Genomic DNA, 26,459 nt, shown 5'->3' with positions numbered 1-26,459 from the left:
CTCACATCATTTTGTGTCTAGTTCCTTATGTATAAAACAAAACTGCAACTAAAATGTGTATTTAGGAACTGCCACTCTGGGAAATATCAATGACTTTTTTAAACAAGATTTTAAACTTTATTTATTCTTAGCAAGAAGGGAAGGGAGGAGAAAGAGAGGGAGAGAAACATCCATGTGTGAGAGAGACATCGATCCATTGCCTCTCGCACATGCCTGGACTGAGAACTGGGCGCAACCCAGGCCTGTGCCCTGACCGGGAAGCTGGACCAGTGACCTTTTGCTTTGCAGCATGATGCCCAACCTGCTGAGCCGTACCCGTCAGAGCTCAATGGCTTTTTTTTTTTGATTTGCCATCAGAATTGTCATGTGATCCTTAGAGGCATAAGGCTTCTTGGTTCTATTTCCAGTTTACTAGTATTTAAAAAAAATTAATTTATATACCATATAATCAAATGCCTTCTGTGGTGTAAAGAAAGCGGTATGAATCTGGTCATTCTTTAAGCCCTTTTCTCTCCTCATGGGCTTCAGGGGTGTAGTGCATCCAAGTAAGACAACAGCATCACAAACAAGTATGCAGAGGACTTGTTTTAGATTAAGCTCGTCCAAGTAATTATATCATTAAATACCTTTGGTTCATATTGAAGTGCATTTTATGAGTTGGGAGCAAAAAAAGGGACCGAGGAAAATAGCCTACATGTCATCTGAAGTAGAGGTCTTCGAAAATGTACGCAGTGGTTAGTTACAAGGACTCACTCCATGGATTGGGATCCTTTCGTTCTTTGGGGTGCCCAGTGCTGCTGAACATCCTCGAGTGGGCTGCTTGTGTGGTTGAGCCTGAGTCTGCCAAAGAAGAACGTGTATGTGCTTTCAGAGTATCACATATTGTACAATGTTCCAGTTGTTCTGATGAGTGGAGGAGAGGGGAGGATCGGGCAAACTTTAACCATTAGGGTCCATATCTAAGCTTGTACTCACTTTTGCTCTGCCTGTCTTAGTCCAGCCACTTGTAAAATGAGGTCATTATTTTAGGGCCAGACGTTTTCACCCTGTGCTGCTTTTGGCAGTAGCGACGGCCCTGAAGTCATATGACACGTTTTACACATATGCACCTGTGGTTTTCAGCAGATTACAAAAGCCTCAGGTTTCATTCCACCCCTCTCCCAGGTTCCCACAGGGGTTAGGAACGTTCCAGACTGTTCCTTGCATTTCAGAACTGCACAGTTGGATGAAAGCTGTAGCCTAAAGGTCTTCAGAGACTTGTGACGTAGACTTATTCTCAGAAAATGTGCATGCAGTAGCAAGACCAGTCTTCAGGAGATAAGAATGCTTATTAGACATAATGTTTAAAGAAACAGGGTTTTTTGTATTTATGAAATATTCTTTGTTATTCATTTCCTCAGTTTTGTCTCACTTGTATGTATTGTTTTTCTTTTATTTTTCTTCCCCCTTTTTATCATTTGTTATAATTTTATCTTATTTACCTCTTCTACGTGTATTTGTAATAGTCTTTATATCAGCTATTTATCTCTTCTAATTAATAAATAAGAATTTGAGATTGTGGTCTCTCTCTTTCAAAGTCTCATGCCAAGTATGACATTTTATAAACAGTGAATGCTTAATAAATGTCACAGGCTGACTGACTCATTCTGGAAGTGGTAGTCTGTGTGAACTTCCCGTGGAGATTTGCTGACTTGTTTTTAATTGTTTTTTGTCTCTTATTACTAGCTGATGGGTATAGTTTGAAGAATGTCCTGTTGCCCTGACTCGTGTGGCTAAATTGGTTGGGTATCATTCTGCAAAGAGAATGAAAGGTCGCTGGTTCGATTCCTGGTCAGGGCACTTGCCTGGGTTGTGGGTTCCTTCCCTGGTCAGGGGGGTGTGCGACATGCAACTAATGTTTCTCTCTCATGCTGTGTTTCTCTCCCTCTCTTCCCCACCTCTAAAAATAAATAAATAAAATCTTTAAAATGAAGAAAAAAAGAATGTACTGTTATTTTGTTATATTTTAGTTACTATGTAAATATAATTTAATTACAAATATGATTTCAAAATCTCTGATTTATTTAAGGGAGTGATCGAAGCAGAGATCCCATTTTCTAGGCCCACTCTGTTGTTGAATTTTATGTTGGAATCTGCATCCATTTATTAATTGATTTTTTTTTGCAGGGAGGGAGATAAACCTGCAGGACATCAAGGAGGACCTGGAACTGGATCCGGAGGACAACAGCGCCCTTTTCATGGGCATCCTCATCAAGGGGCTCGCCAAGCTGAAGAAGATCCCCGAGACCGTGAAGGCCATCAAGGAGCGCCTAGAGCAGGAGCTCAAGCAGATCGTGAAGAGGTCCACAACGCAGGTGGCGGACAGCAGCTACCAAAGGGGGGAGAACCTCACTGCGGAGAACCAGCCCAGGTAGGTGGGGGTGCGGGCTGGGTTGTTGGCAACTATTGTACCTTTTCTAGGGTGGGAGGTAAGTAGTTATCTTCTTTTGATGTTATTTCTTGAATTCGGGGTAGTATAGTCCGTACAAATGCAGATTGGTGAAAACAGCTCGAATAGGTATAATTCAGCTGATTTTTGACATAGTTCTGAAGTTTCAAAGCATTTTTTCCGTGCTCAGAGAATGAAGCAATTATTGTATATTTACTAAGTACTAAGCAGAATCCAAGGCAATTTATGTTTGTATTATTTTATTTAAGTTTCACTACAACTTTATGTGCTACTTACTTAGTACCCCCATTTTACAGTTAGGGGAACTGGGGCTCAGAGATTAAGTCAAGGGTCACAGAACAAGTAGGTGACCTGGGAATTGAATGCAAGTCCATGGTCTTCCTTGCCCCATGGTTTCTCCTTTAATTTGTGGTCATATTTGTAAGTAGGTAAATTGGTCTCAGGAATTACTGTATGTATTCAAAACTGCTAATAGGGTTTGGATTCCTAAGTCTTATTGTGTAAGGGGAAACTGAAATTGTGTTCTGACCCAAACTCTGCTCGATGGTCGTACATTGGGAGACCATGTGCGCCGAACCAGAGTGCAGGGCATCATAGACTAAGGTCATCTGATGGTGGGTGGGACGAGATGTTTGAAACGGAGGCTTTCCTGGAAAATCCAAGATTCACTCCACACAGCTCTCTGTTCTCCCCTGCTTCTGACCCCCGGCTCTTCCCAGACACTAGACAAGTACAGGGCGGGAATTTGGCACGGGGGCGCGGGGGGAGGACAAAGGAAACCCCATTTTCATCTGAGAGCAGAGGGCACAGCAGAGCATGTGCTCCGTTCAGATAATGAGTTCTGGGGAGGCGCTAGACAGTGTGTCGAAGGCGTCACGATCTTGTTGACATGTTAAGGAAATGCTGCTATTTGTACTTAGGGCTTTAAAATTATTATTTTTAAAGGATTTAGGGAGAAATAATAATAGTTTACTTACTGTAGAATTACCCAGACTTTAAATTCTTTTGGAAAAAGAATGTATTCTGGCCCTGGCTAGGTGGCTCAGCTGGTTGGAGTGTCATCTCGCACCACAAGGTTGCGGGTTTGATCCCCAGTCAGGGCACACACCTAGGTTGAGGGTTTGATCCCTGGTCGGGGTGCATACAGGAGGCAACCGATTGAGATTTCTCTCTTACATCGATGTTTCTCTCTTTCTCTCTCTCTCTCAAATCAATAAACATATCTTTGGGTGAGGATTTAAAAAATGTATTCTATTTTCATCCTTATATTCTTTTAAGTATCTAAATAACATTAATTTTAATTATACTTTAGAATTTCAAAAACTAGTTCCCTTGTAAACTTCATTCAAAAGTACAATTGTTGAAAAAACCATCCTTCACCCCTCCCTGCCAGAGAATATTTCAAGGTGCATGTTTTGATGAGCATAGATTTTGGAGTCGAGTACTCCTGACTTTGAATGCCAGCTCTGTAATCTGAGAAAAATACCTTTTTTATAGGGTTGCTGGCATTCAGTGAGGTCATATGGTTAGAGCTTAGTAGGGGAGCACCGGGAAGCATTGTCGCACACATATGTGTGTGTGTGTATGAATCCACACGCTTGTTGATTCTTGCTTCTTCCTTCAGCTCCTTGTTATTTGATCACTCCCAGTGGGATCCAGAGAGGCCGAGGAATGGTTCTAAATTGAACATCTTTCTTCACCCGGTGCCTGAATTTCCTTGAAGACCTTTTGCCTTCTTGCTAATAAAGACTCTAGAATTCTGGTTTTCTGTTTGCCCTGTTGCTGCAAGTCCCGAGATGAATACGCTGAGCTTTCATAGGGAGATAACATGAGGATAGCATATATTGTAAATAAAACAAAAGGGCACGGATCAATACCTTTTCTGCAGATTTCATTACAGTACCCTTAAAAGCAATGTGTCTTTCAAATGATTTTGACCTCTTCCTCTTCTGTTCCCTGAGCCCTTCCAGAACTCATGAGTGAGAACTCAGCATACCGTCCCTGGAAGTAATAAATGTTTCCCTGTGAGGAATGAGTCAGCAAGAGGGTTTTTTTCCTTCTTTAAGTTTTGTTTCTTTGGCCAGTATTTTAAAGGCTTTCGTAGGCAGAATGTAAGCTGTTCATAACATAACCGTATTTTATAAAATGTACAAATCTGCAATGTTGTGCCCAAACTCTTTGAGATAAAATAGTACAGAGAAAGCAAATATTTGGAGTGAACCACTTAAAGATTTTTTTATTAAATTTATTGGGGTGACATTGGTTAATAAAATTGTGTAGGTTTCAGGTGTTCAGTTATATAATACGTCATCTATATTTTGCATTGCGTGTTTATCACCCAAAGTCAAATCTCTCTCCTTGGCCATACACTTGATCCCCTGTACACTTTACTGCCCCCACCCCCACCACCTTTCTCTCTGGTATTGAACCACTTTTTGAAGATCAAAGATTAGGTTCTTAGGCTGGGATTCCAAACAACTAATAATTTTGAGCTAATTTGTGGTGGCTGTGTGCTATCAAATGCTTTATAACTTCTCAAGAGTTAATTACCTTGGAAACTTCATTGAAAAAGCATGATTAGCATCCTTGTTGCTTCTAGAGGTTTAGGATTTGAGAAAGGGTCTTGTCGGAGCATCCCTCAAAGTTTGCACGGTACTTTGTGTTCATCGGACTTGACTGGGAGGTGTTAGTGGCATTTATTTTAGAAAGAAGGAAAGTCACAATATTTCACGCAATTTTTTTTTTACCATTACCATAAAGAACCTTATGCTAAAGGTGTAAGAATCGGTTTTTCTTATCGAAAGTTGGAGCACAGCCAAAAGGAACCGTGATTTCCCGTCCCCGACAGGCACGCTCTCTCCCTCACCCGCCGGCGGAAAGCCTCTTCCAGGTTATCAGCGAGCACGTGCTGCTCTGAGGCAAGACGCCATTTCTGTGACTTTCTCTCAAAGTGCCACTGGTCAGCATCATCTTATTAAATATGTTCTGCCTGTGATGCACTGCAGGCCTGCTTTCATTTGTCTTTATGGAAAGAGAATTACTGTTGTGTGCGACTTTGTTCGCCAAGTGGAGGGGACCAAGCTGCAGTTGTCTTGTTTGCACTCCCTGCAGAGCCAGTGTCCTTTCTCAGCCAGTTTTTAAAAATCGCTTTGGTGATTCCATTATTATTATTATTATTATTATTATTATTATTGACCCCCGGACTATCTAAACTAAAACTTTCCACACTATCGGTTGTCTATTATAGGAGAAATATTTTGTCATTCATAATCTACCTAGTGTCTATAAACCTCTGTTTACTGTTAATGGAGAATATTCAACCACTGTCGTTGCCAGCTTGATAAGCGTTCGGGGAACGTGCGCTTTGCTAATCCTCCCAAACCCCCTGCCACCGGCATGTCCTCAGGAGAGCGGCCGTGTCTTCAGTTTCCAATGGCTGATGTGACCTGCAGCCGGTGCTGCTCGCAGCCAGTTTCTTCAGCTCCTGCTGCCTGATCGTCGCTTCCTTCCCAGAATCTAGCTCATGAGCATGTTCATGTCACTGTTGTTTCAAAGAAGCTGGAAGAAGTTCTCTAATATTTAACACATGGGAAGAGCATGAAGAAGACATGGAGGAAATAGATCTTCCCAAAGGGGTGATGGCTTGTCAGGAATGTAAAAGAGAAAGGAATGCCGTAAAAGAATGATGGGCAGGTGTGAGGCAACTGTGCCATCTGTTTGCAGACGTACCTGTTTAAACATTAAGACACGAAACTCATCACAGGGGAGGTGCCGGAGCCTGTTGCACTTCAGTGAAACTGTTGGTCTTGAAGAAGGCAATGAGGATCGAAGGAGTGGGGCCATGGCTGCCAGAGGTCCTTCTCCTTTCAGGGAGGAAGCCATTCTGCAGTGTTCCTGGTCTGCCTTGTGAATGAAAGAAGATTCAGTGTCTGGTAAAAAACAGCAGAGAACATTGCACGTTCTGTGCCCACTGTCATATTGAAGAAAGGTTCGTGGAATCACCATAAAAAAATGGTAATTATGTGATGTGATGGAGGTGTTAGCCAGTGCCGAGCCGATGATCATTTTGCAGTATGTCAGTGTATCAAGTGTACACACTGTACTCCTTCAACTTCCACAGTGTTATATGTCTGATATATCTCAGTGAAGCTGGGAGGGGTCTTCCCCCACCCCAAAAATAATATTTCCTCATAGTGGAACATTAGAAAGCTTATTCATAAATCCACTTCCTAGAGATGATAAAAGTTAAATTTTTAGGAATATATTCTTATTACTTAGTTGTATATTAGTTTTAGTACAAGAATGTACAAGTTCTCTAGGGAGATGACTTAGGAATCTAAGTCATCAGTTTGATTCTCAGGTGAGCTAATTAAGATCCATTTACTCTGTGACTGCTGATCAGACTTCCTGACATGTCCACTATGTCTGAGAGGCCTGCCATTGATTGCAGTGGGGGGTGTGGGTGGGAGAATGAATATGTCAGGGCAAATAATTCCCTTCTCCAGAGGAAAAACAAAATCAATCCCAGGAAATGAGTCAGGAACACCATCTTTATGTGAGCCAGAAAGCAAACTCGTGTGGTGGAGAGAGGCCACTTCTACTCTTATTTCCACTGCCACCAAGCTTTGTGAACTGTCAAAGTATTTCAGCTTTCATATTTCCCCGGGTAAATCTGGGATTAATAATAATGCCCCTACCTGTGATGAGGCCAGTAGTGAGGCCCACTCAGGTGAGACACCAGATGGCAAGCTGCTTTGCAAAGCATAAATGCTCCAAACCTGCAAACTCTGTGATGTCTGTGATGTTATATAGAGTGTTTGGAACCTTCAGCATGCATGAGAATCATCTCAAGCATGTGCTCCCATGGGCCCTGCACCCAGAGATTCCAGTTTATCACCCTCCACCACAGGGCTGATTTGCATTTCTAAGGCTTGAGTGGCATTGGTGCTGCTGATCCTTACACCCCACTATGAGTAGTGCTGAGATTTAAAAAAAAAAATCCAATAAAACAGTTCTCATGAAAAATTATCTTCTTTGCATCTTATTAATTCATTAAACGTCTTGGGCAACTAATATGTGTCCATTCCTAAATGAGTCTGCACACACACAGTTAACTCCCCTCATGGGCCAGTCTGGTTAGAAACCATAATCATAGGATGGGCCAGGCATGACAGAAGCCCAAAAGATATGAAATATATCCTGAAATCCACACAAAGGCACTTTAATCATATCTGACACCACTTCTAAACAAGGGAAGAATTTCCTTTGACACAAGGTTTTGTGTGTTTTTGCAGTGAAAGAAATGCAGTGACAGTTTGAGCGCAGACTACCTTTTGTATTGTGACACCACAAGCGCACAGAGTGATGAGACCTAAGGCAGCGCCCACTGCCTGCCAGATAGAGAAGTGGGCTTTGATGCAGCCTGAAGGCTGGCACTGGGTGATGGTATCAGTTATAACCCATGGAACAGGTCTTATCTGTTATTCCCTTAGCTGGCCCAGTCTCTGATTTGAACCTGCTGTAGTATGCAAAACAATAGGACTCAAAAGCAGATTTCTTTTACTCTGACAAATACAAAACAAAGACTTAGAAATGTAATATTGAGTAAGTCCTTCAGCCCCTTCAGCCAAGCCCCATTTCCCTAGAGACTGTAATCGAGGGACAGTATGTGGCTCCGTGTTTACCGAGGAGGTGTCGACATTGCCCACTTGACTCATGCACCTGAGGTGCGATGAGGCTACCATTAATTAGTTTATGTAAGTCTTACTAGAAAGTGCGTGAATTTGGAATCAGTACTATTTTCCATGATACTGAATTGTATATTTTAGTTACTACTTGGTGCAGGAAGTGCCAGTAGAAGGAATGAATTCCCTTCATTTGTTCTAAGCGTGTTTCAGTGCAGCTGCAGGGGATCTATCCTAGTTGGGGCACAGTGAAGTTTCTTTTCTGTGTCCCTGGTTCATCCTATTTATACCCTTCAGTGTTTAATGGATGGGTGTATTTAAAGCATGTTCTCACTGATATGTATAATCAAAGCTAGAGATTTAATCAAGTAGAATCATAATCACTGAACTCAAGTTTACTTGCTTCCCATTTGCTTTGATTCGAATGAACTACTCATCTAAGTCAAAATCGAGGTCCTTCCTGATTCCAAGCATGTCCAGGTGCTACATGCTGGGCTTGGGAGTGGCTGCAGGAAGCCGCGAAGACACATGCTTGGCCTTGCTTCAGAGCTGCTCTTAAATGACTTTCCTGTAAAATAAAATGACCAACTCCACGAAATCCTACATTTCAGATACTTAGGAGAAGAGTAACTGGTAGAGAAAGAAAAGGTGACAGGAAGTGCTACGTATTTGAAAGAGAAATGTATGCCTGACTCTAGCAACAGGTCTAAAGAAATCATGAGAAATATTTCATTTGTTTCTCTTTTCATAAACACCCTACTTACTACAAAACTAACATTGGCACCTGTGTCTTTAGACTTTTTAAGACTCCCCTATTACAACAGCATGCCCTCAATCTGAGTTCTACACTTTTAAAGTATATTTTTTTCAGTTTTTAGAGCAATAATTCAATGTATTTCTATGAATCTACAGCCTTCATAGACTGAGAAACCAGAAACAAAATTAGGAAATGAGGCAGATAACAACCTTGAGAAAAACCATGACTATAAAGTAGATGACTTGGTGTTGGAATTGTTCGACACTCATTCGGCTGGCCTGGCAGTTCTGCCACAGACACATCGGAGGCAGAAACGAAGGGGCGCACAGCCCACTGCAACACAGTGTGGTGTGTTATGTCTGTTTCAGAGCAGTGTAGCCATTCCTTCAGATTCCAGATGTATCAAAAATGTAAGTACTAAGAATGTACTAGAAGAAAGTTTGGGACTTTTTTTTTTTTTTTTTGTGATCTGAGGGTGAGGAAGTCCTAAATTGGATAAAAACCCTAGAAGCTAGAAAAGAAAACATTGTTAAATATAGCTGCATAAAAACAAGTGTCTAATGGTCAGACATTATAAAGCTAAAAGAGAAACAGGGAAAATTGCAATATAAATACCTAACAACTTAATATGTAAAGAGTTCCTGCAAGTCAATAAAAAGATAGACATACTAGAAAAATGGCTAGTTCACTAGTAGGTGCTGTCATGTCAAAGGTGCTCAATAATTACAGCTAGTATAAAACAACAGTAAAAACCGCCTTAGTTTATTATTTTAAAAAAAGCAGCTACCCATACCAGCTCAGGTCCTCAGGCTGTGTGCTCTCATGGCACCCTTTGTTTTCTCCCTTAGCACATAACACAATTTGCAATAATTTCATCTCAGTGTTCTCTAATCAATGCCTTTTTTCTCTAGACTTTAAGGTCAATGAGGGCAGAGACCTTAAGTGTGATGCCATTTTTGGTCCCTGACACATAGACACTCAATATATGTAACATTCATATTTTTCATTCAACAGATACTATGGATCAGGTGGGCACTCTGCTAGATTCTGGAGATATGGTGCTGAACAAGGCAAACGAGTTCTCTCTTCTCTTGCAGTGTCCATTGTAGGAGCAGTCAGAAAATAGTCTAACACGCACAGACACACACCTGTATCACCAAAAGTAATCTGATGGACATGATCCAGTTGGTGTGCAAATGGGTTTTACATTTTCCACATGATATCCCAATAGGTAGGTTCGATTGTAATGATTCCTTCTGATTAAAATGACTTGAATAATACCTCAAATTAATTCTTAAATAATGAATTTATTTTCCACTATAATATCTGCAAAATAGAGTGGAAAATAAACCACACAACCTTAGTCTCCAAACACAACTGTTTTTAGCATTAAAATATACGAGGTCTGTCTAGAAAAAGTGCAGTCATTTTTACTGAAATGAGAACAGTTTGTGTGACATTGATGCAACCTTGCAGCCAAGGAGAGTGGACTGAAATGTATGTGCGTGAACACTGATGACTTCACTGTACTAGTTGGTGGAGTGGTAGATGCCTTTGAAGGAGCATGTGTACTGTGTGGCCATTGCATTCAAAATGACTTGAGTTAGTAGAGCAATGAGTCTGCATCAAATTTTGCCTTAAGCTTGAACATTCCTCCTAGGAAACTGTTTGGATGATGCAGAAGGCTACAGCTATGGGCAGCTAGTGATTGGCAGCTTCATCATGACAGTGTACCCACTCATGCATCACATCTCATGCAGAGCTATTTGGCAAAACATCAAATCACCCAGGTGACTCAGTCCCACTACAGCCCAGATTGGTGCCCTATGACTTCTGGCTTTTCCCAAAACTAAAATCACTCTTGAAAGGGAAGAGACGTCAGCCTGTCGATAAGGTTCAGGAAAATACGATGGGGCAGCTGATAGCTATGAGAATTGTATGAGGTCCCAAGTGCCTACTTTGATGTTTTTTTATCTTGTATCTTCAGTAAATGTCTCTATTATTCATGTCACATGACTGGATACCTAAAGGACATACCTTGTATAATACAGTATTATTAACTATAGCCATTACACATACATTAGATCTCCAGAAATGATTCATCATAGAGTTTGTGGAAGTTTGTAATCTTCAGCCACCATCTCCCCATTTCTTCCACTCTCCTAACCCCTGGCAACTGACATTCTGGCCTCTATTTCTTTGAGGGTTTTTTTTTTAAGATTTTATTTATTTATTTTAGACAGAGGGGAAGAGAGGGAGAAAGGAAGAGGGAAACATCAATGCATGGTTGCCTCCGGTGTGCCCTGCACTGGGGACCTGGCCTGCAACCCTGGCACGTGCCCTGATCCGGGAATCGAACCTGTGGCCCTTTGGTTTGCAGCCTAGCACTCAATCCAGTGAGCCACACCAGCCAGGGCTTATTTATTTATTTACTTATTTATTTTTAATTTAGATTTCACATATAAGTGGTATCTTAATGTTGGTCTTTCTCTGACTTATTTGACTTAGCATAAGGCCCTCAAGATCCATTCATGTTGCAGCATCAGTAGGGTATCATTCTCTCTCACGGCTGAACATTTCATTGTATTTGGCATATGCCACATACTCTATGTCCATCCCTCTGTTGGTGAACACTTAGTTTTCTTGCCTTGAATATTGTAAGTAATGCTTCAGTGAACACAAGAGTGTGGATACTCTCTGAGATCCTGTTTTCCTTGCCTTGGATATACATCCAGAAGTGGGGTTGCTGGATCATTGAATAGTTCTGGTTTTACTTTTTTTGAGGCACCTCCATACTATTTTTCATAGTGGCTGCACCATTTTGCATTCCCACCTAACAGTGCACAAGGTACCCATTTCTCCACATCCTCGCCAACACTGGTTTCTTGTCTTTTTGATGATAGCCATTCTGACAGGTGTGAGGTGACCTCTCATTGTGATTTTGATTTGCATTTCTCTGATGGTTAGTTATGTTGAGCTCCTTTTTATGTACCTTTTGGCCATTTGTATGTCTTCTTTGGAAAAATGTCTATTCAGTTCCTCTGTTCATTTTAAAATTGGATTGTGTTTTTTGTTTGTTTTTGAGTTGTGTTTTTATATATTGGCTTATTAGCTGATTATTGGATATATGATTTGCAACTGTGTTCTCACATTCCATGGGTGGTTTTTCATTTTGTTGATGGTTTCTTTTGCTGTGTAAATCTTTTTAATTTGATGTAGTCCCACTAATTTATTTTTTCTCTAGTTGCCTTTGCTTTTGTTGTCAACCCCAAAAATCACTGTCAAAACTTTTATCATGGAGCTTACCGCCCGTATGTCTTCCTCTGAGAGTTTTGTGGTTTCAGTCCTTATATTCAAGTCTTTCACTCCTTGTGAGTTGCTTTCCATGTATGGTGTAGGAGTAATGATCCAGTTTTAATGTTTTGCACGTGGCTGACCAGTTTTCCCAACATTTTTTATGGAAGAGATTATCCTGGGAAAGGCTTATGAATGAATGATACTAAAACTTTTATGAAACGAAAGGGGGCCTGGGTTTGTTTTCTAATTGTAGTCATTAATTGGCTGCACGTTGGAACGAGAGCTTCCTTTGCAGGCTTCCCTCCAGAACTCAGACGCTGAGCAGGAGAGACGGACCTGGCACGTGGGGAAGGGACACGGGCAGGAAGCGACTCGAGCCAGGGCCCAGCTCGGTGCTCTTTTCATCTGCACTGTTTCATCCTACACAGCGTTGCTGATGGTTTCTTCCTGTTCTTTTCATAGTGCAGATGGAGAATTAGTCAGCACTCCTCAAATAGTAACTTCTTTTTTCATGAAGATTATTATTAATAACCGGTGGAACTTATTTCTAACCCTTAAAAGTACGTATTAGATAACCTTGAAGATTACATGGGATCTGTGTCCAGTTTGAAATGGAGAATACTGGATCAGCCAAGCTCGGTAGGAAAATGTGTATGTGAGATGCAGGCATGTAAAACTAAGGCCATTCTGCTATGAAGTAATTGATGATCAAGTTCTTTTACTTTTCATGCAGAGCCTAAGCTCGGAGGTCAGTGTTTGCCTATTGTTTAGAGCACAGCACTACTAGGGAAACAAATACTCCGTGGTTATTGCCTTTTTCCGTCAGTGGGAAAACGCAGACCCCGATGTTACTACGGCCTCAGCACACGAACAGTAGAACAGAGCTGGCTTTCTCCCTTGTGTGTGCCTTGGCTTCGTGACCAAGTAAGGCAGCGTCTTGGCTGCAGACATGGGTTTTCCAGCCACATGACTAGTTCAAGGTTTCCTGGGTGTGAAATTTAGATACAGGTAGTTGTATCTCACCTTAAAAATTAAACATTTCTCATAGGTGCACGATGTAGCTTTATATCACAGACATCTCTTTTCTTATGCAGTTGTGACTGTTCCTTAACATTTTCTTCTTACCTCTTGGCCATCTTTCATGGTGGCCCTTGAAGATGAGACGCGTGGGCACAGCGGCAGGTAGCAAGTTAGTAGAAGATCTGGGAGCATGGGTAACGTTTTATTTATATCAATAGGAAGGCTGATTTTAACATTTTTCAGGTAATTGGGTTTAAAGAACAAATACTTTCTTCATCTTGACACTTTGTGGGTTTTTTTACACAAATAGATTTTATGATACTATTTTTACAGTTAGCTCTGAATGCATGTATCTTTCAGCTTGTAACTTATACTTCTTTTGGTTCTCATGTTTAGGTTGATAAGGTTATATTTTTGAGAGAGAGTTTTGTGCAAAACATTTCTTTCTGTGGTCTTCTAAAACCAGGATGTTATAATCTATAAACTCATTTCCTCCTCACTTGTTATCTGTAAGCAAGTCTCTACCTCTCCCATCTACCGGATCTCATTCCCACCCCCATTCTTTCATTCCACAAATACTCATTGGCTGCATACCAGGGTCTGGATATTGTGAAAAATGCTAGAATACAGCAATAAGGCAGACACAGTTCTTACTCTGGACAAGTTTACTCTGAAGAAGGGGCAAGGCAGGGACTGGAGGAAAGACTATTTGGATGGCCATTTTAATCATGCAGAATGGAGATGGTACTATCTGAACTAGCAAAGTAACAGTGACCATGGAGTACAGTAGCAGTCCCACCTGAGAGATAGTGGAGAGGTGAAAATGAAAGAAGCTGGTGATTGATTGAATTGGCAGGAGGTGGGGATGATCCTCTGGGGCAGGTGGTCCCGTTCACTGACTTCGGGAATGTGGAGAAGTAGGTTTGGGGAGCAAGGTGATGAGCTTCATTGAAACGTGGTAAGTTTGACGTCTGTAGCTCAGGGGAGCGGCCTGGCCAGAAGGTGTGGGGGAGTTACTAGCAGGTGGATAGGCGAGGATGCAGTGGTCAGTGAGCTCACCCGGAGAGAGCGTGCGGGTTGAGGAGAGCTCACAGCGTCTCAGGAAGAGGCTCCTGGGACAGGGCGACCGGAGAGGTGGAAGGAAAGCAGAGCAGTGCGGTGCAGCCAGCGGAAGGCAGTGTTCCCAGGAGCGAGTGGTCAGGAGAGACGGGGGCTGCACTTTTTGAATGAGGAGTGAGGAGCGTGTGTCAGCTTGAGCAAAATGGTTCTTTGAGACTCAGCAGGAGTGTTTAGTGGAGTACTGGAGGGGTAAAAACCAGTTTGCAGTGAGAAAACCAAAGGCAATGTAGATGGTTCTCTTGACACTCTGTTCTAGGCTTGGTCTTCCTAACATCCTAAGTACTGATACCTCTTTTTTTACATTGCTTCCTAACGCTCCTTAAAAGGAACATTGTCCAAATTTGAGTCCTTTGTTCTCTTCTTATCTCTGAACTTTAGTTTTCTTGTCTATAAAATGAGGAGAAAAGTGGTGCAGCAGGTCCTGGAATAACTTTGGTTTGTTTGAAGTCCATTTTGTTCCAGTGTTAATGAGATACCATAGGAACTTACCTCTTGATTATATCCATCAACCTATGGTGTAATTGGTTTCATTACATGTTTTGTCTGAAATTTCAGAACCTGTCAATGGTGTTCAGTGAGCTCTTGCTGTCCCTCTGTCACAGGGTTGTCCTGAGGGTTAGATGAGATAATCTAGGTTGCCATCGTGTGGCTGCTGCTGATGTGGCCGCGGTGGTCTCTGGTGTCGTCCTTGTCACAGTTGCTGACATCGTCCTCCTCCTCCTCCTCTTCCTTCTCCTGCTTGTCACTTCAGCCTTACTGTTTTATGGATCTCTTCCATTGTGACAGCTTTGGCTGCCAGCCCCACGCAGAGGGCCCCAGGCTGGTGTCTCTCATCCTAGATTTCTCCCGGCACTGCCGCCCGGTGTTGCTCGTTCTTTCACTCTCGACGTGGGCACCTGCAAACCCGACCACCTGCCTTTTCCATTCTGGCCTTTGGACACGTGTCAGAGTAAAGGTGTGGCTACAAGGAAGCGTAAACCAGGCACCTCTCCTCACTTCCCGGCCCACAGGCCATGCCCGCCACTGTTGTGTCTCTTTTTGCAGTTCGTAGTCATCTGTTTTTGTTTCGGAGGGGTGCAGCCATTGGGTCTTACTCTGGGAATTAGGCCTTTTTAACAAATTTATAAGTGACGGAAACCGAACTCTAACTAATTTAATGAAAGGAGTTGTATTGGAATGATAACTGGTGTGTCTTACGGAGTATGAGCAGGACTGACCAAGCCGAGGGAAGGACAGGGATGCAGCCGGACTGTGGAAACGTCTGGAGTCGCTCTTGAATCTCCCTCTTAGAATGTTCTCCAGGTGGTAACTGTTGAAGGTACGTAGTAGCAACTTACTGTTACCTTGAGTTTGCTTTTGCATTTATTACAGTCAGTTTGTGACTGGGAAATCTGAGCCTGAGCAACCTGAGATCTGGAAAAGCCCCATGGCATACTGAAAGTCACATGACTCTTCTTCGGAGACGTGGTGTCAAGTCTAGGTTTCCGACGGTTCCTCACACTGCCATTGGTAAAACACTTTGCCATCCGAGGATCAATATTTCCTTCCACTACCTGTGGTGCTGGATTGCGTATTATAGCATACCATTTTCTGACTCTCGAAATAACCCGTGTGTGTGTGAGTGTGTTATTTTCATCTGATGTGTAGAGATTGCAATTAACTGAAATTCTAATCTCTAAGGTTCTTAGGCTTATTCCCATATGAGGATTTCTTTTATTCAATTCAGTGTAAGGAATCATCTAGTAATTTAATGATTCTGCCTGCTCTATTGTCTTTTGGATCAGTGGTGAAAACCCTGACCCTAACAGGATTTAAGCAGCTGTGCTAACTGCATTGTGATGGTTTATTTCTCCTTTTATTTATTTAATATTCTGGGGTGGGAGGGGTGTGGGGAATGATTTTCCTGGGGCTTGTGTGTTTCGTTCATCCCGTGTGTGTCTGCAGCTAGAAGTAAACCCTTGTTATCTCAGTCTGGCGTCGTGCGGGCAGTTGGAGAATGTGTGTGAATATTAACTATGTACTTTAGTGTGTTCCTGGCAGCTTTACATGGGGCCAGACTGGTGCGGATTACGTCCAGTTTATGTGAGTGGTTCCTGATCTCTCATCTTCTTCGACGCATCAGGGGAAAGTCTTCTTACTTTATCCTTTTCTTTATTAAAGAGTGCATAAGGTGGCTGAAAAGTGTGACTGACTTCGGTTTCTTTCTGTTCTCAGCCATTCACTTACCCTCTGCCGCCTGCAGCTCCCGGTGCTGCTCTGAAACCCGCTCAGCATGGTCACTGGGAGCGGGAGTCGGAACTCTCCCTGCCTCTCCCGACTTCAGGGTGGCCTTTGACTCTGCTGGCACTCCTCCCCTCTGTCTTCTAAGATGGTCTTTCCTGGCTTCCTCCGCCCTCGCCACGTTTTAATCACCTTTTCAGCGCCGCTGTTTTCAGGCAGTGCTGGCTCTGGAGCTTCCTTTTCTTTTTTCTCACTCTGCGCTTTGTCCCTGCGTGATCTCGTTCCCTCAGATATGTCTCACTTTTTAAGTTTCCAGTATCAGTCTCTCTCCTGAGCCCTAGACTTGCCTATCCATGTACCTGAGTACATGGCACCTTAAATGGAACATGTCCAGATCTAAACCAACATCGCTCCTTCCAAATTGCTACATTTAATATATTTCTCTCGCTTTCTCTGGAAAGGTACCCATCTTCCTCAGAGGTGGTCAGGCCGCAAGCCCTGACAAAGGGGTCCAGACTCCCCTCTCTTCACTGTTGTGTCATTTCCCTGGCTACTTCTGTGCAGGTTCCAATTTGATCCTTCTGGCAGTTCTGAGAGGCTCCCAGAACAGGTCTTAATTAAAATTTGATTTTACAGATGGAACACTTGGAGAAGTTGAGATTGTTTTTCGTAATTAAAAGGTTAGGAATGATCAGCACCAGGAAAGAATGTGAATCTTTGTTTCATGCAGATTACTCGTGTTAGAAGGAAAAACAAAGACACAAAACAAGCGAACCGAAAGGGAAATGCCCTTGTCCTCCCGCAGCGGGGTCTGCAGGAGTCAGCTCTCCCTGTGCCTCCCTGTGTACAGAGCGGCAGGTAGATTCCTCTTTCCCCCCCGCCCCCCCACCCGCTCCGTGCGTTTTCTTTGGGTTTCGGGGGGAGCTGTCGGGCCTTCGCCGACTGCACTCAGAGCCACAACTGCATGTTTTAGACGCGTGTGGAGGCGTAACTCCCCTGCTCTGCAGCTCACCCACTGAAAGTGTGCAGTTCGGTGGCTTCCAGCTTGTTCCCAGGACTGTGCAGTGGCCGCCACAGTGTGGCTCCGTGTCCCCACCCAAAACAAGCCCCGTCTGGTTCAGCAGTCAGTTCCCGCCCACCCACGTCACTGCCGTTAGATTTTCTGTCTCAATACATTTGTCTGTTCTGGATATTTGATACAAATGTAATTGTACAATATATGATGTTCTATGAGTTTCCCACGGTTTGTCCATGTTGCATGTATCAGTACTTCATTCCCTTTTATAGACAAATAGTATTCCATTGTATGGAATACTACCTTTTGTTTGCCGATTACTTAGTTGATGGAAATTGGGATTGTTTCCACTTTTATGGTTTTACTACTATTTCAGTATTTTACTCTTATGAATAGTGTTGCTGTGCGCATTTGTATGCAAGTTTTTGTACACGTGGGTGTTTCCATTTCTCTTGAGTATTACCTCCGAATGAAATTGCTGGGCCCATATAATACTCCTGTGTTTGATGGTTTGAGGGAATGCCCCAGTGTTTCCCAAAGCTGCTGCACCATTTCATGTCCCCAGCAGCACCGTGCGAGAGCTCCAATTTCTCTGCGTGCTCACCAACACTTTTTATTGTCTGTCCTTTCGATTATAGCCGGCCTGGCATGTTGGAGTGGTGGCTCGTGGTTTCGAGTTGCGTGTTTCTGATGGCTGATGATGTTGGACACCTTTTTGTTTGTTATTGCTCATTACGATGTTTTCTTTGGAGAAGGCATATGCACACGCTCTGTCCAGCTTTAAATTGGGTTGTTTGCCTTTTTATTACAAGCTATAAGGATTCTTTAGATATTCTAAATACAAATCCTTTGTCAGATATGTGATTTGCAGATACTCTCTCCCCATCTTTGGTTTGCCTTTTTACTTTCTTGATGGTATCATTCGGAGCACGGAAGTTTCTGATTTTGGCGTCGGTGCTGTGGGTTTTGTTAACGTTGCCGTGACTGGGATGGCTCAGCGAGGAGGGCTCCATCCCCGGGACACGGGCGGGTGTGTCAGCGTCGGCAGGCACGCACGTAGAATCTCACCGCTTCTGACCTGTCTCTCCTCCCTTTTTTCTGCCCCTGTTGTCTTCCCCAGGCTCTGACGGTCACACTGTGATGGGCCTAGCTTGGCCTTGGTCCTCCACGAGTGATTGACAGAAGCTGGCAGATTGTCTGCATTGTATCAGGGGCTCGCTCTTTCTGTGGTGCCAGTAGACACATGGATCTCATCTTAACCTCGGTTCCCTGCCATGTCTCTTTTCTAAACAGAGCTCGGCCCCTGGTTGCTGACTTGGTCTTGTCCTTTAGTGGCAGCCGGGGTGTGCAGTCACGAGCCTGGTGGCCCTGGAGGTGACCAGGCAGCAGCCACTGCTCCCCTAATGTCCCCTGCTTCACCGCTGGCTCACAGGCCCGTAGTGAAGATTTCCTGCCATCGGGAAGTTGGACACCAGGATGCCTCAGGCTTCCAAATGTCACGATCAATATGGTTTCAAAGGATGTTGGAGTATAACATAGGTTATTAAGTTTAAATTTTGTCAAGTAGGGACATTTGGCATTCTAACTGCCATTATGAGAGAACATAACAGATCTTCCTGTCAAGAGAGTACAAAAAATATCAAATTAAGTATATTTACCTTTGTGAAGAGCCCATCTGTGGTCCTATTATTCTTATTTTCCCTATGCATCACTGAAAAATACATGGTCTGTAGATTGATATTTGGGAACCGCAGGCTTATATAATCAGCATCAATCTGTATTTGAAAAGTGGGGCCATCACTTAATCAAGCATTTACTCTGTGTGATGCCAGATACCAGCTTTATACAGATTATTTTCTTGCACTTCATTAACTATTTTGGCTGTTACGTTAGATGCCTCTTCCTGTACTCTGTCCCTTTCTTGGCTTGTATTTGAGTAGCTCTCCAGTAACACATGAGAAAGAATTGTTTTAGGTATATGTGCATGTAAATATGAATTGACCTTTAAAAGATTTTTAAAAATTACCATTCAAAAGGTAGGATGGCTGTCATGTACAAATACAATGTGTAAATTCTGGTTTATGTATATTCTGGATTGGGAGTACTACATAAATTTTTATTGATTCTGTCTCATCTAAATTAAAATGCCAAATAGATATTAGGGTTTTATCATAGGACAGTTATTGGCTGTCATGCTGGCACATTAATTATAGTAATTGAGCAGTAAAGAAGCCAGAGGAATAGATGATGTGCTATATGTTTTGATGAGATTGTAGTCACAACCTCGTACTTATAGTAATAAGATCTGTTAACTAACGTTGATAACAAGCTCTTTCCCTCTCCTTTTCTCCTTTCTGGGTTGGTTTATAAGTCTGTTTAGGAACTATGAATTGAGAGCCACACAATATACAATGAAAGTCACGTTCCAACATTTTCTATGCTTGTTCATGGCACACACATTAACTTCATTCTGCAAAATTTGCTGAGCAGTGTTCTAAGTGCTGCTGGGCACACAGAGATGTATAAAGCAGTGCCTGTGCTGAAAAACTAATAGTGGAGAAGGGAGTTAAAATGTCTAGATACAAATACATGTGACCCACATTTACTGTCACATATGGGAGCCACATGTGGTTAAGTTCTGCAAAAATGGGAGAAAACGCTCTTCAAATTCAGGAGGGTAAAGAGGATCCAGAGCCTGGGCGATCAGGGAAGCCGTCGTCTCAGTGGTGGAGGGATTCCTGTGCTTTCCTGCCACGGAGCCCCGCCCCAGCTCTGCAGCGGCACCTGCAGTCTAGAACTAGAGAGAGCTGGCCAAGGCACTGACATGGAAATCGGCTGTTGATCTAGGCCCAGCTGCCCTGCAACCTCATTGTGTGTCCTTGAGTATATAAAGCTGATGCAGTAATATGTGTCCAGCGTTTCTCACCATGAAAAATGAGATAATGCGGATGACTAAGCTGCTCCCCGTGGTGATAGTCAGACTGCTTGGCAGGTGTATACTTTTTTCCAGGCACTTTACACCGTGCATTTGAACGGTAGTAAGCACAGCTTCCCATGACTGAAAGGTTCAGTGTCCTTAACCGAGTGCCTAATTTATTGCCAGGGAATAGCATATTCTGTGTAACATTGGAACTGTCTGAAAAATTGCCTGAATTCTTTGGAGAAACTGCTTAAAAGAATACAGAGAAGTAGCATTGTAATCACTCAAACATGTTAAAAAGGAAACAAATGTTTACTGAGCTGCTTACTGCTAGTTTAGGGACTTGACAGTTGGTTTTTAAATTCTTACATCATTCCTATTTTGGATAGAGGAAACTGAGGCTTAGATAAGTTTTCAAAAGTGTCTTAGATCCTCCAGCTGTTTGAAATCAGACCTGTTGGAATCTAATGTGCTGTTTGCATTGTCACTTTGGTGGTTTTCTTGCAGGCGAGTGTACAGAAATCACCCTTGGGTGCATGTGTTAATGCTGTTTACTTACTTGTTTTCGTGGCTAGGTTACTTCTAGAACTGCTGGAGTTCCTGTTTGAGAAGTTCAATGCTGTAGCTGCTGCACACGCGGCGGTCCTGGGATACCTGCAGGACACCGTCGTGACGCCACCGGCTCAGCAGGAAGACGTCAAGCTGTACGACATGGCGGACGTGTGGGTGAAGATCCAAGATGTCCTCCAGGTAAGGCCCTTTTACGGGGTCTTCCGTCTTCATTCAGAGCAACAGGGTGGAGCCGTGGCACGGAGCTCGGCGGCAACCTGGAGCATCCCTTCTTCACAACCAGGGGGAGAGTCGTGTTCCTGCTTAAGGGTGATGCTGCTGAGCTCATGAACTCCTGTCTTCTTCAGAAAGACTGTTAACAAACTTCCTTCCCAGACTTTAAGATTAGGAGGAGATGCTCAGGGCCTAGCAATCAGGGATGTGCAGTGTTTGGCTTTCGGTGGCAGGGTCCTTTACTCCCCTGGAATTAGTCCTGTAGCAAGGAAGTCAATATCAAAATGTTCTTAAACGCTATTTTATAAACATATAGGTAGCTTCATTTAATGACCATTTTCCTGGAGTCAACTCTTGCATATATTGGGGTGAATGGCAGGTCAAGAGCTTATTTTGAGATGAGAAAATCTATAAGTATAAATGAATCATTTTGATGGATCTGTTTGAGATTGGAGATATGATAGGACTGGTATGATGCTGCAGAGATGGCATTTAGAAATTTTATTATATTTTCTCTGCATGTGCCAGGAAAACATATTCGATTTGGCCAGACGAAAATTAGAAATACAATTAGGAGTCAGCTGGAACAAATTTGACATAGCTAAATAGAAATGTCTTCGTTAAACAGTACCTACTAATACGAAAAAAAATTAAGTATATGTAGGGAATTGAAAAATGTAACTGTGTAGGAATGGAATTACTTGCATGGTAAATAGGAGTCTTGCAGCAATAAATAAATCATGATGGAAAGTTGTAGTTATTTTTGACAGTATAGACACATTCCTGGTGGATTGAATGATTAATTCTTGGTTGTTCATTCATTAGACTTTTTGGGGGATTAAGTCTGTGCACTTTCTTGACGGTTCAGTAGGAAGAAATGCGGTTGCAGCTGTGTTCCCTGAGTTCTTTTTGCCACTCTGTCAATTACTCTATGCCCGTGGTAGGTACTCGTGAACATTTGTGTATTGAATAAAATACCTTTATTGTTTAGGAGGAGGTTATTTAACATTTTACATATGGGTTGCTAACCTGTCATATGGAAATAATATATGCCTTTATGTTCCATGTTCATGTTAAGGATGAAATAAGATAATAGAGTTTAAAGCTGTTTCAAACATAGTTAGAATTAGGGACTTCATTTTCAGGCTATGCTGAACCTACCTTCTGCTGTCAGCAGCTCTAAGAGCGGGGGTCTCGGGCTGTCTGCGCAGTCTGCCGAGAGGACAGGGCCTGGGGGTGTGTGCCCCAGCCGCCCAGCTTCTCCTTTGGGATGCTTTCCAGCCTGCAGCACGGTGATGCCTACCCAGACTGCAGTCGCCTCGCTCTAATCAGCAGAGGCAGAGGGCAGCGCTCAGGGGTGTGGAGGCAGCTGGCATTTGTGGGGAAGGGCACTGGAGAAGAGGGAATGGCGCAGGGGAATCCCAGAAATCTGAGAAGAGTGCCCTGGAGCCTTTGCTCAAACAGGAAGCCTCGCACACCCAAGGCTGGCCAAAAACTGCTGCGGAGGGACTGTCAGCAGCGTGGAGATTCCGGAAGTTGCCAGATGCTTGGGAATGTTCGAGTCGGCCCACTCAGTGTGGGGAAAACTTGTGAGCATCCTGTGCTTTTCAGCATGACCTCGGACAGGTTATGTCTTGGGAACAAGGCCGTCCTAGCCGAAGAGTAAGGGTTACTCTAGATGTCATAGACAAAGCCCAAACCAGGTCTCTACAGTATCAGTCCAACCTACTTGTATATTAACTGCCTTCCAGAGCAAAACTCACTGTAAAGTGAGACAATAGGATCCAGGTCCTCGGTAATGAAGCATCCGTAATGTCCAGCATCCGATTGTTATTCTTGAGAAAAAGCAGAAAAATGTGACTGATGATCGGGCTTTCAAAAAGTTGGAGATTAGTATCTGAAAGGAAAAGTTTATCAGGTAGATTGAGCAGTGGATGGCATGCTATAGAAGAAAGGACCAGCAAGCTTGAAGTTAAATCAGTTGAAATCACTTGTACTGAAGCACAAGAGAAAAATGGACTGAAAAGAAAATGAACAAGGTCACAATGTTCTCTGGGACAGTATCGTGCAGTCTAACATTTGTGTAGTTGCAGGTGCAAAAGGAAAGGGGAGAGAGATTGAGGCAGAAAATTATGGAAGAGACAGTGACCAAAAATTTCTACATTTGTTAAAAAATGTAAACCCACAGATCTAAGGAGCTCATCAAATCTGAAGCAGGATTAACATCCAGAAAACACAGGTACATCATCAGGTTGCTGAAAAACAAAGAAAACATCTTATAGACAGCCAGGGGGAAAAAGACATTGCCGGAGATGGAATTCTTCACTAACTTCTCATGAGGAGTCAAATCAATGGATGTCATCCTGAAAGTGCTGGGAAATACAGAAATTGTCAATCTGAAATGTTATAGATATTCTTTGACATGAAAGTGAAATGGAGACGTTTTCAGATGGACTAAAGCTGAAGTAATTTGTCACCATTAGGCCTGGACTTTGGGAAATGTTACATTAGACAGTTTTTCAAGTGAACAGAAAATTATGCCCAACGGTAACCATCTACAGGAAAAGGTAAAGGGGCTCGGAAGTGGTAAATGTGAGGGTAACACTAACTTACACTTTTCCCATTGATTACTTTCTGTTTAAAGACAAAATAAGATGCACTGGTTTTAATAACATACTTAGAAGTAAAATGCACGGCTGTGACTGCACAAAAGGGGCGAATCCGGTCAGGGAACTGTACTGCTGGGTTTCGTCTGTCACGCAGCATGGCTTGGAGACGCGCAGGCTCAGTTCCTGGCCAGCGCGGGACAGCGAGCATCGCAGTTCTGCAAGCCCTCGTCTTTTTGCTGGTGGGGGGCTTTGCCTTCAGTTTGTTAAAAGAAGAACAAAAACAAAACAACCCTTAACATTTGTGAAGCAAAATAGAGTGAAGCATAATAAAATGAGGTGTATCTGTATATGAAGAGGTATGCTGGTTAAAGGAAATTTTGTTAAGTTTTGAATGCATATTCTAGGCCCAAGAGCAGTACAGAAACGGTAAAATAGGCGTATAGTAAAAACATAAAGGGGATAAAATTGAATAGTGAGTAAATATTTGATTAATCCAAAAGAAAGCAGGAGGGGAAGAATAAGGAATAAATGAATAAATAAGTGCAGCAGCATGGATGGACCTGGAGAACATTATGCTACGTGAAATAAGCCAGCCAGAGAAAGACAAATACCATATGATTTCACTTATATGTGGAATTTAATGAACAAAATACCCTGGGGAATAAAATAGAAACAGAGGCATGGATACATGGAACAGACTGACAGCTGTCAAAGGGGAGGGGGTCAGGGGGTTGGGCGAAAAAGGTTAGGGGATTAAGCAAAACAAACAAACAAACAACCGAACAAAAACCCACAGAACCCATAGACACAGACCACCCTTTGGTGTTGCCAGAGGGAAAGGGAGGTGGAGGGAGGTAGACAAGGTTAAAAGGGGAAAAGTGCCTTGGGTGGTGAACACACAATACAATATACAAGTGATACAGTGATATTATAGAATTATATACCAGACACCTACCATATTTTGCCATGTATATGTTCACTTTTTTGCCTAAATTCCTGAGGGAAAAACAAGGATGTGTATTCTACATGGGTATAATGATTACTGTGGGTATAATAATCCCATGTATAATATGCACAAAAGCATGGGTGTACATTATACACGGCATCATACGGTAGATAATTTTATTAACCAATGTCACCCAAATAAATTCAGTTTTTTTTTTTAAATTGCCTAGTAGGACATTACTGGGTCAATTGACAAAACTAGAATACAGACAGATTTGAGAACTTACAGTCAAACTGTGCAGAGAAAAATTTTGTGTGTGTATGTACGTATACAAAACAATAAAGAAACAATATTAACAATAGTTGAATCTGACAGGTTTATTTCAGTTTTTTTCTGCTGCTTCTGTAGAGAATCCAATCTAGGGTTAGATAATGTGTTTACTTTTCATGTCTCTTTAGTTTAATTCAAACTTGAACATTTTCATAGCCTTTCTTTAGCTTTTTAACAGTGGCATTTTGAAGAATATATCCCCATTTTTTAATACAAGTTCCTCGTTTTGGGTTTGAGAGATACACTTTAAATGTAAGTTATAGATAGATTAAAAATATGCAAATGGGAAGAGATATACTATGAAATACTAATAGCAGTAATTTGTATAACATTGGACACTATTAGACTATATAATGTTAAATTATTTGTATCATAGTACTTAATGGCATTTAAAATCTGAATACATAGTATCTTGTAGACTATGTAATTCTATTCTTACAAGGTTACAAAATACTTTATGAATAAGTTTTTATGATCAGATATTTGACTAAGACTAATGTTCTAAATTTAAAATGTTCTAATCTTATAGCACCCTATTTATAATAATATTATAAATAATTAATTATGGTTATGGACAAAGTAAGATATGTTTTACTTTGGATTTGTCAAGTGTATATGATTCCTACATTTTGGAAAATAAAACCTATTATATTAACAATATTTATAATAAACTGAGGAACTTTAAGTTCTATCAGACATTAATTTGAAATGTTAAGATGATTAAAAATGTTTCTGGCTTATTAAATGAGTTATGTTTTTCACATGTGGTTTTATACAGTGATTTGGAGATCATGTCTTCATATTATGGAATGAGTTATTCATTTGTGTATTTAAACAGCTTTATTGAGATATAATTTACATGCTATAAGATTCACCTGTTTCAAAGTATAGATTCCAGTGATTTTTAGTGCATTTATGGAGTTGTGCAACCATTGCCATGATATAGGGTTTTAGAACATTTTCATTACCCTAAAAAGAAACCTTGTGTCCATTGGCAGTCATCGTTTCTGTTCCCCGCCCCCTTCACCCCCAAGATATGTTTACAGCACTAAAGAGGTATCAGCTGTGAGTTCTGTTTCTCTACCTTACAGCGCCCAAGTCCCACACTTGGCAGTACTGTTGCTGTTTCGGTTAGTGCACACATATACCATTGGCATAAGCTCTTTGACAGACAAAGAACATAAAACTGAAACTTAGCTAATAATACAAGGTGAGAGGTCTGACATAGAAATAACATTTCATTTCATGAATGGTGTTTAATTGGCTTGAGGTCAGGGTATGGCCATGTTCTTTCTCCACTTCCGTTTCCC

The 26,459-nt window shown here is 42.0% G+C and overlaps 1 protein-coding gene across 1 annotated transcript in view; it reads left to right on the top strand.

The window, feature by feature from the left end:
* The window catches only part of EXOC4 (exocyst complex component 4), a 674,858-nt gene that overhangs the window by 76,139 nt on the left and 572,260 nt on the right, over nt 1-26,459 (top strand). Inside the window, exons 6-7 of the mRNA XM_045855728.1 lie at nt 2,167-2,410; nt 21,057-21,231. Coding sequence (XP_045711684.1) covers nt 2,167-2,410; nt 21,057-21,231 — 419 coding nt within the window. The remainder of the gene's footprint in view (nt 1-2,166; nt 2,411-21,056; nt 21,232-26,459) is intronic.

Source organism: Phyllostomus hastatus, unplaced genomic scaffold (genome assembly GCF_019186645.2).
Source record: "Phyllostomus hastatus isolate PE091 unplaced genomic scaffold, TTU_PhHast_1.1 phas_scaffold_114, whole genome shotgun sequence".
In the NCBI taxonomy this organism is placed as follows: Eukaryota; Metazoa; Chordata; class Mammalia; order Chiroptera; family Phyllostomidae; genus Phyllostomus; species Phyllostomus hastatus.
The sequence above is the reverse complement of the archived record's forward strand: the minus strand, read 5'-3'. Positions and strand labels throughout refer to the sequence as shown.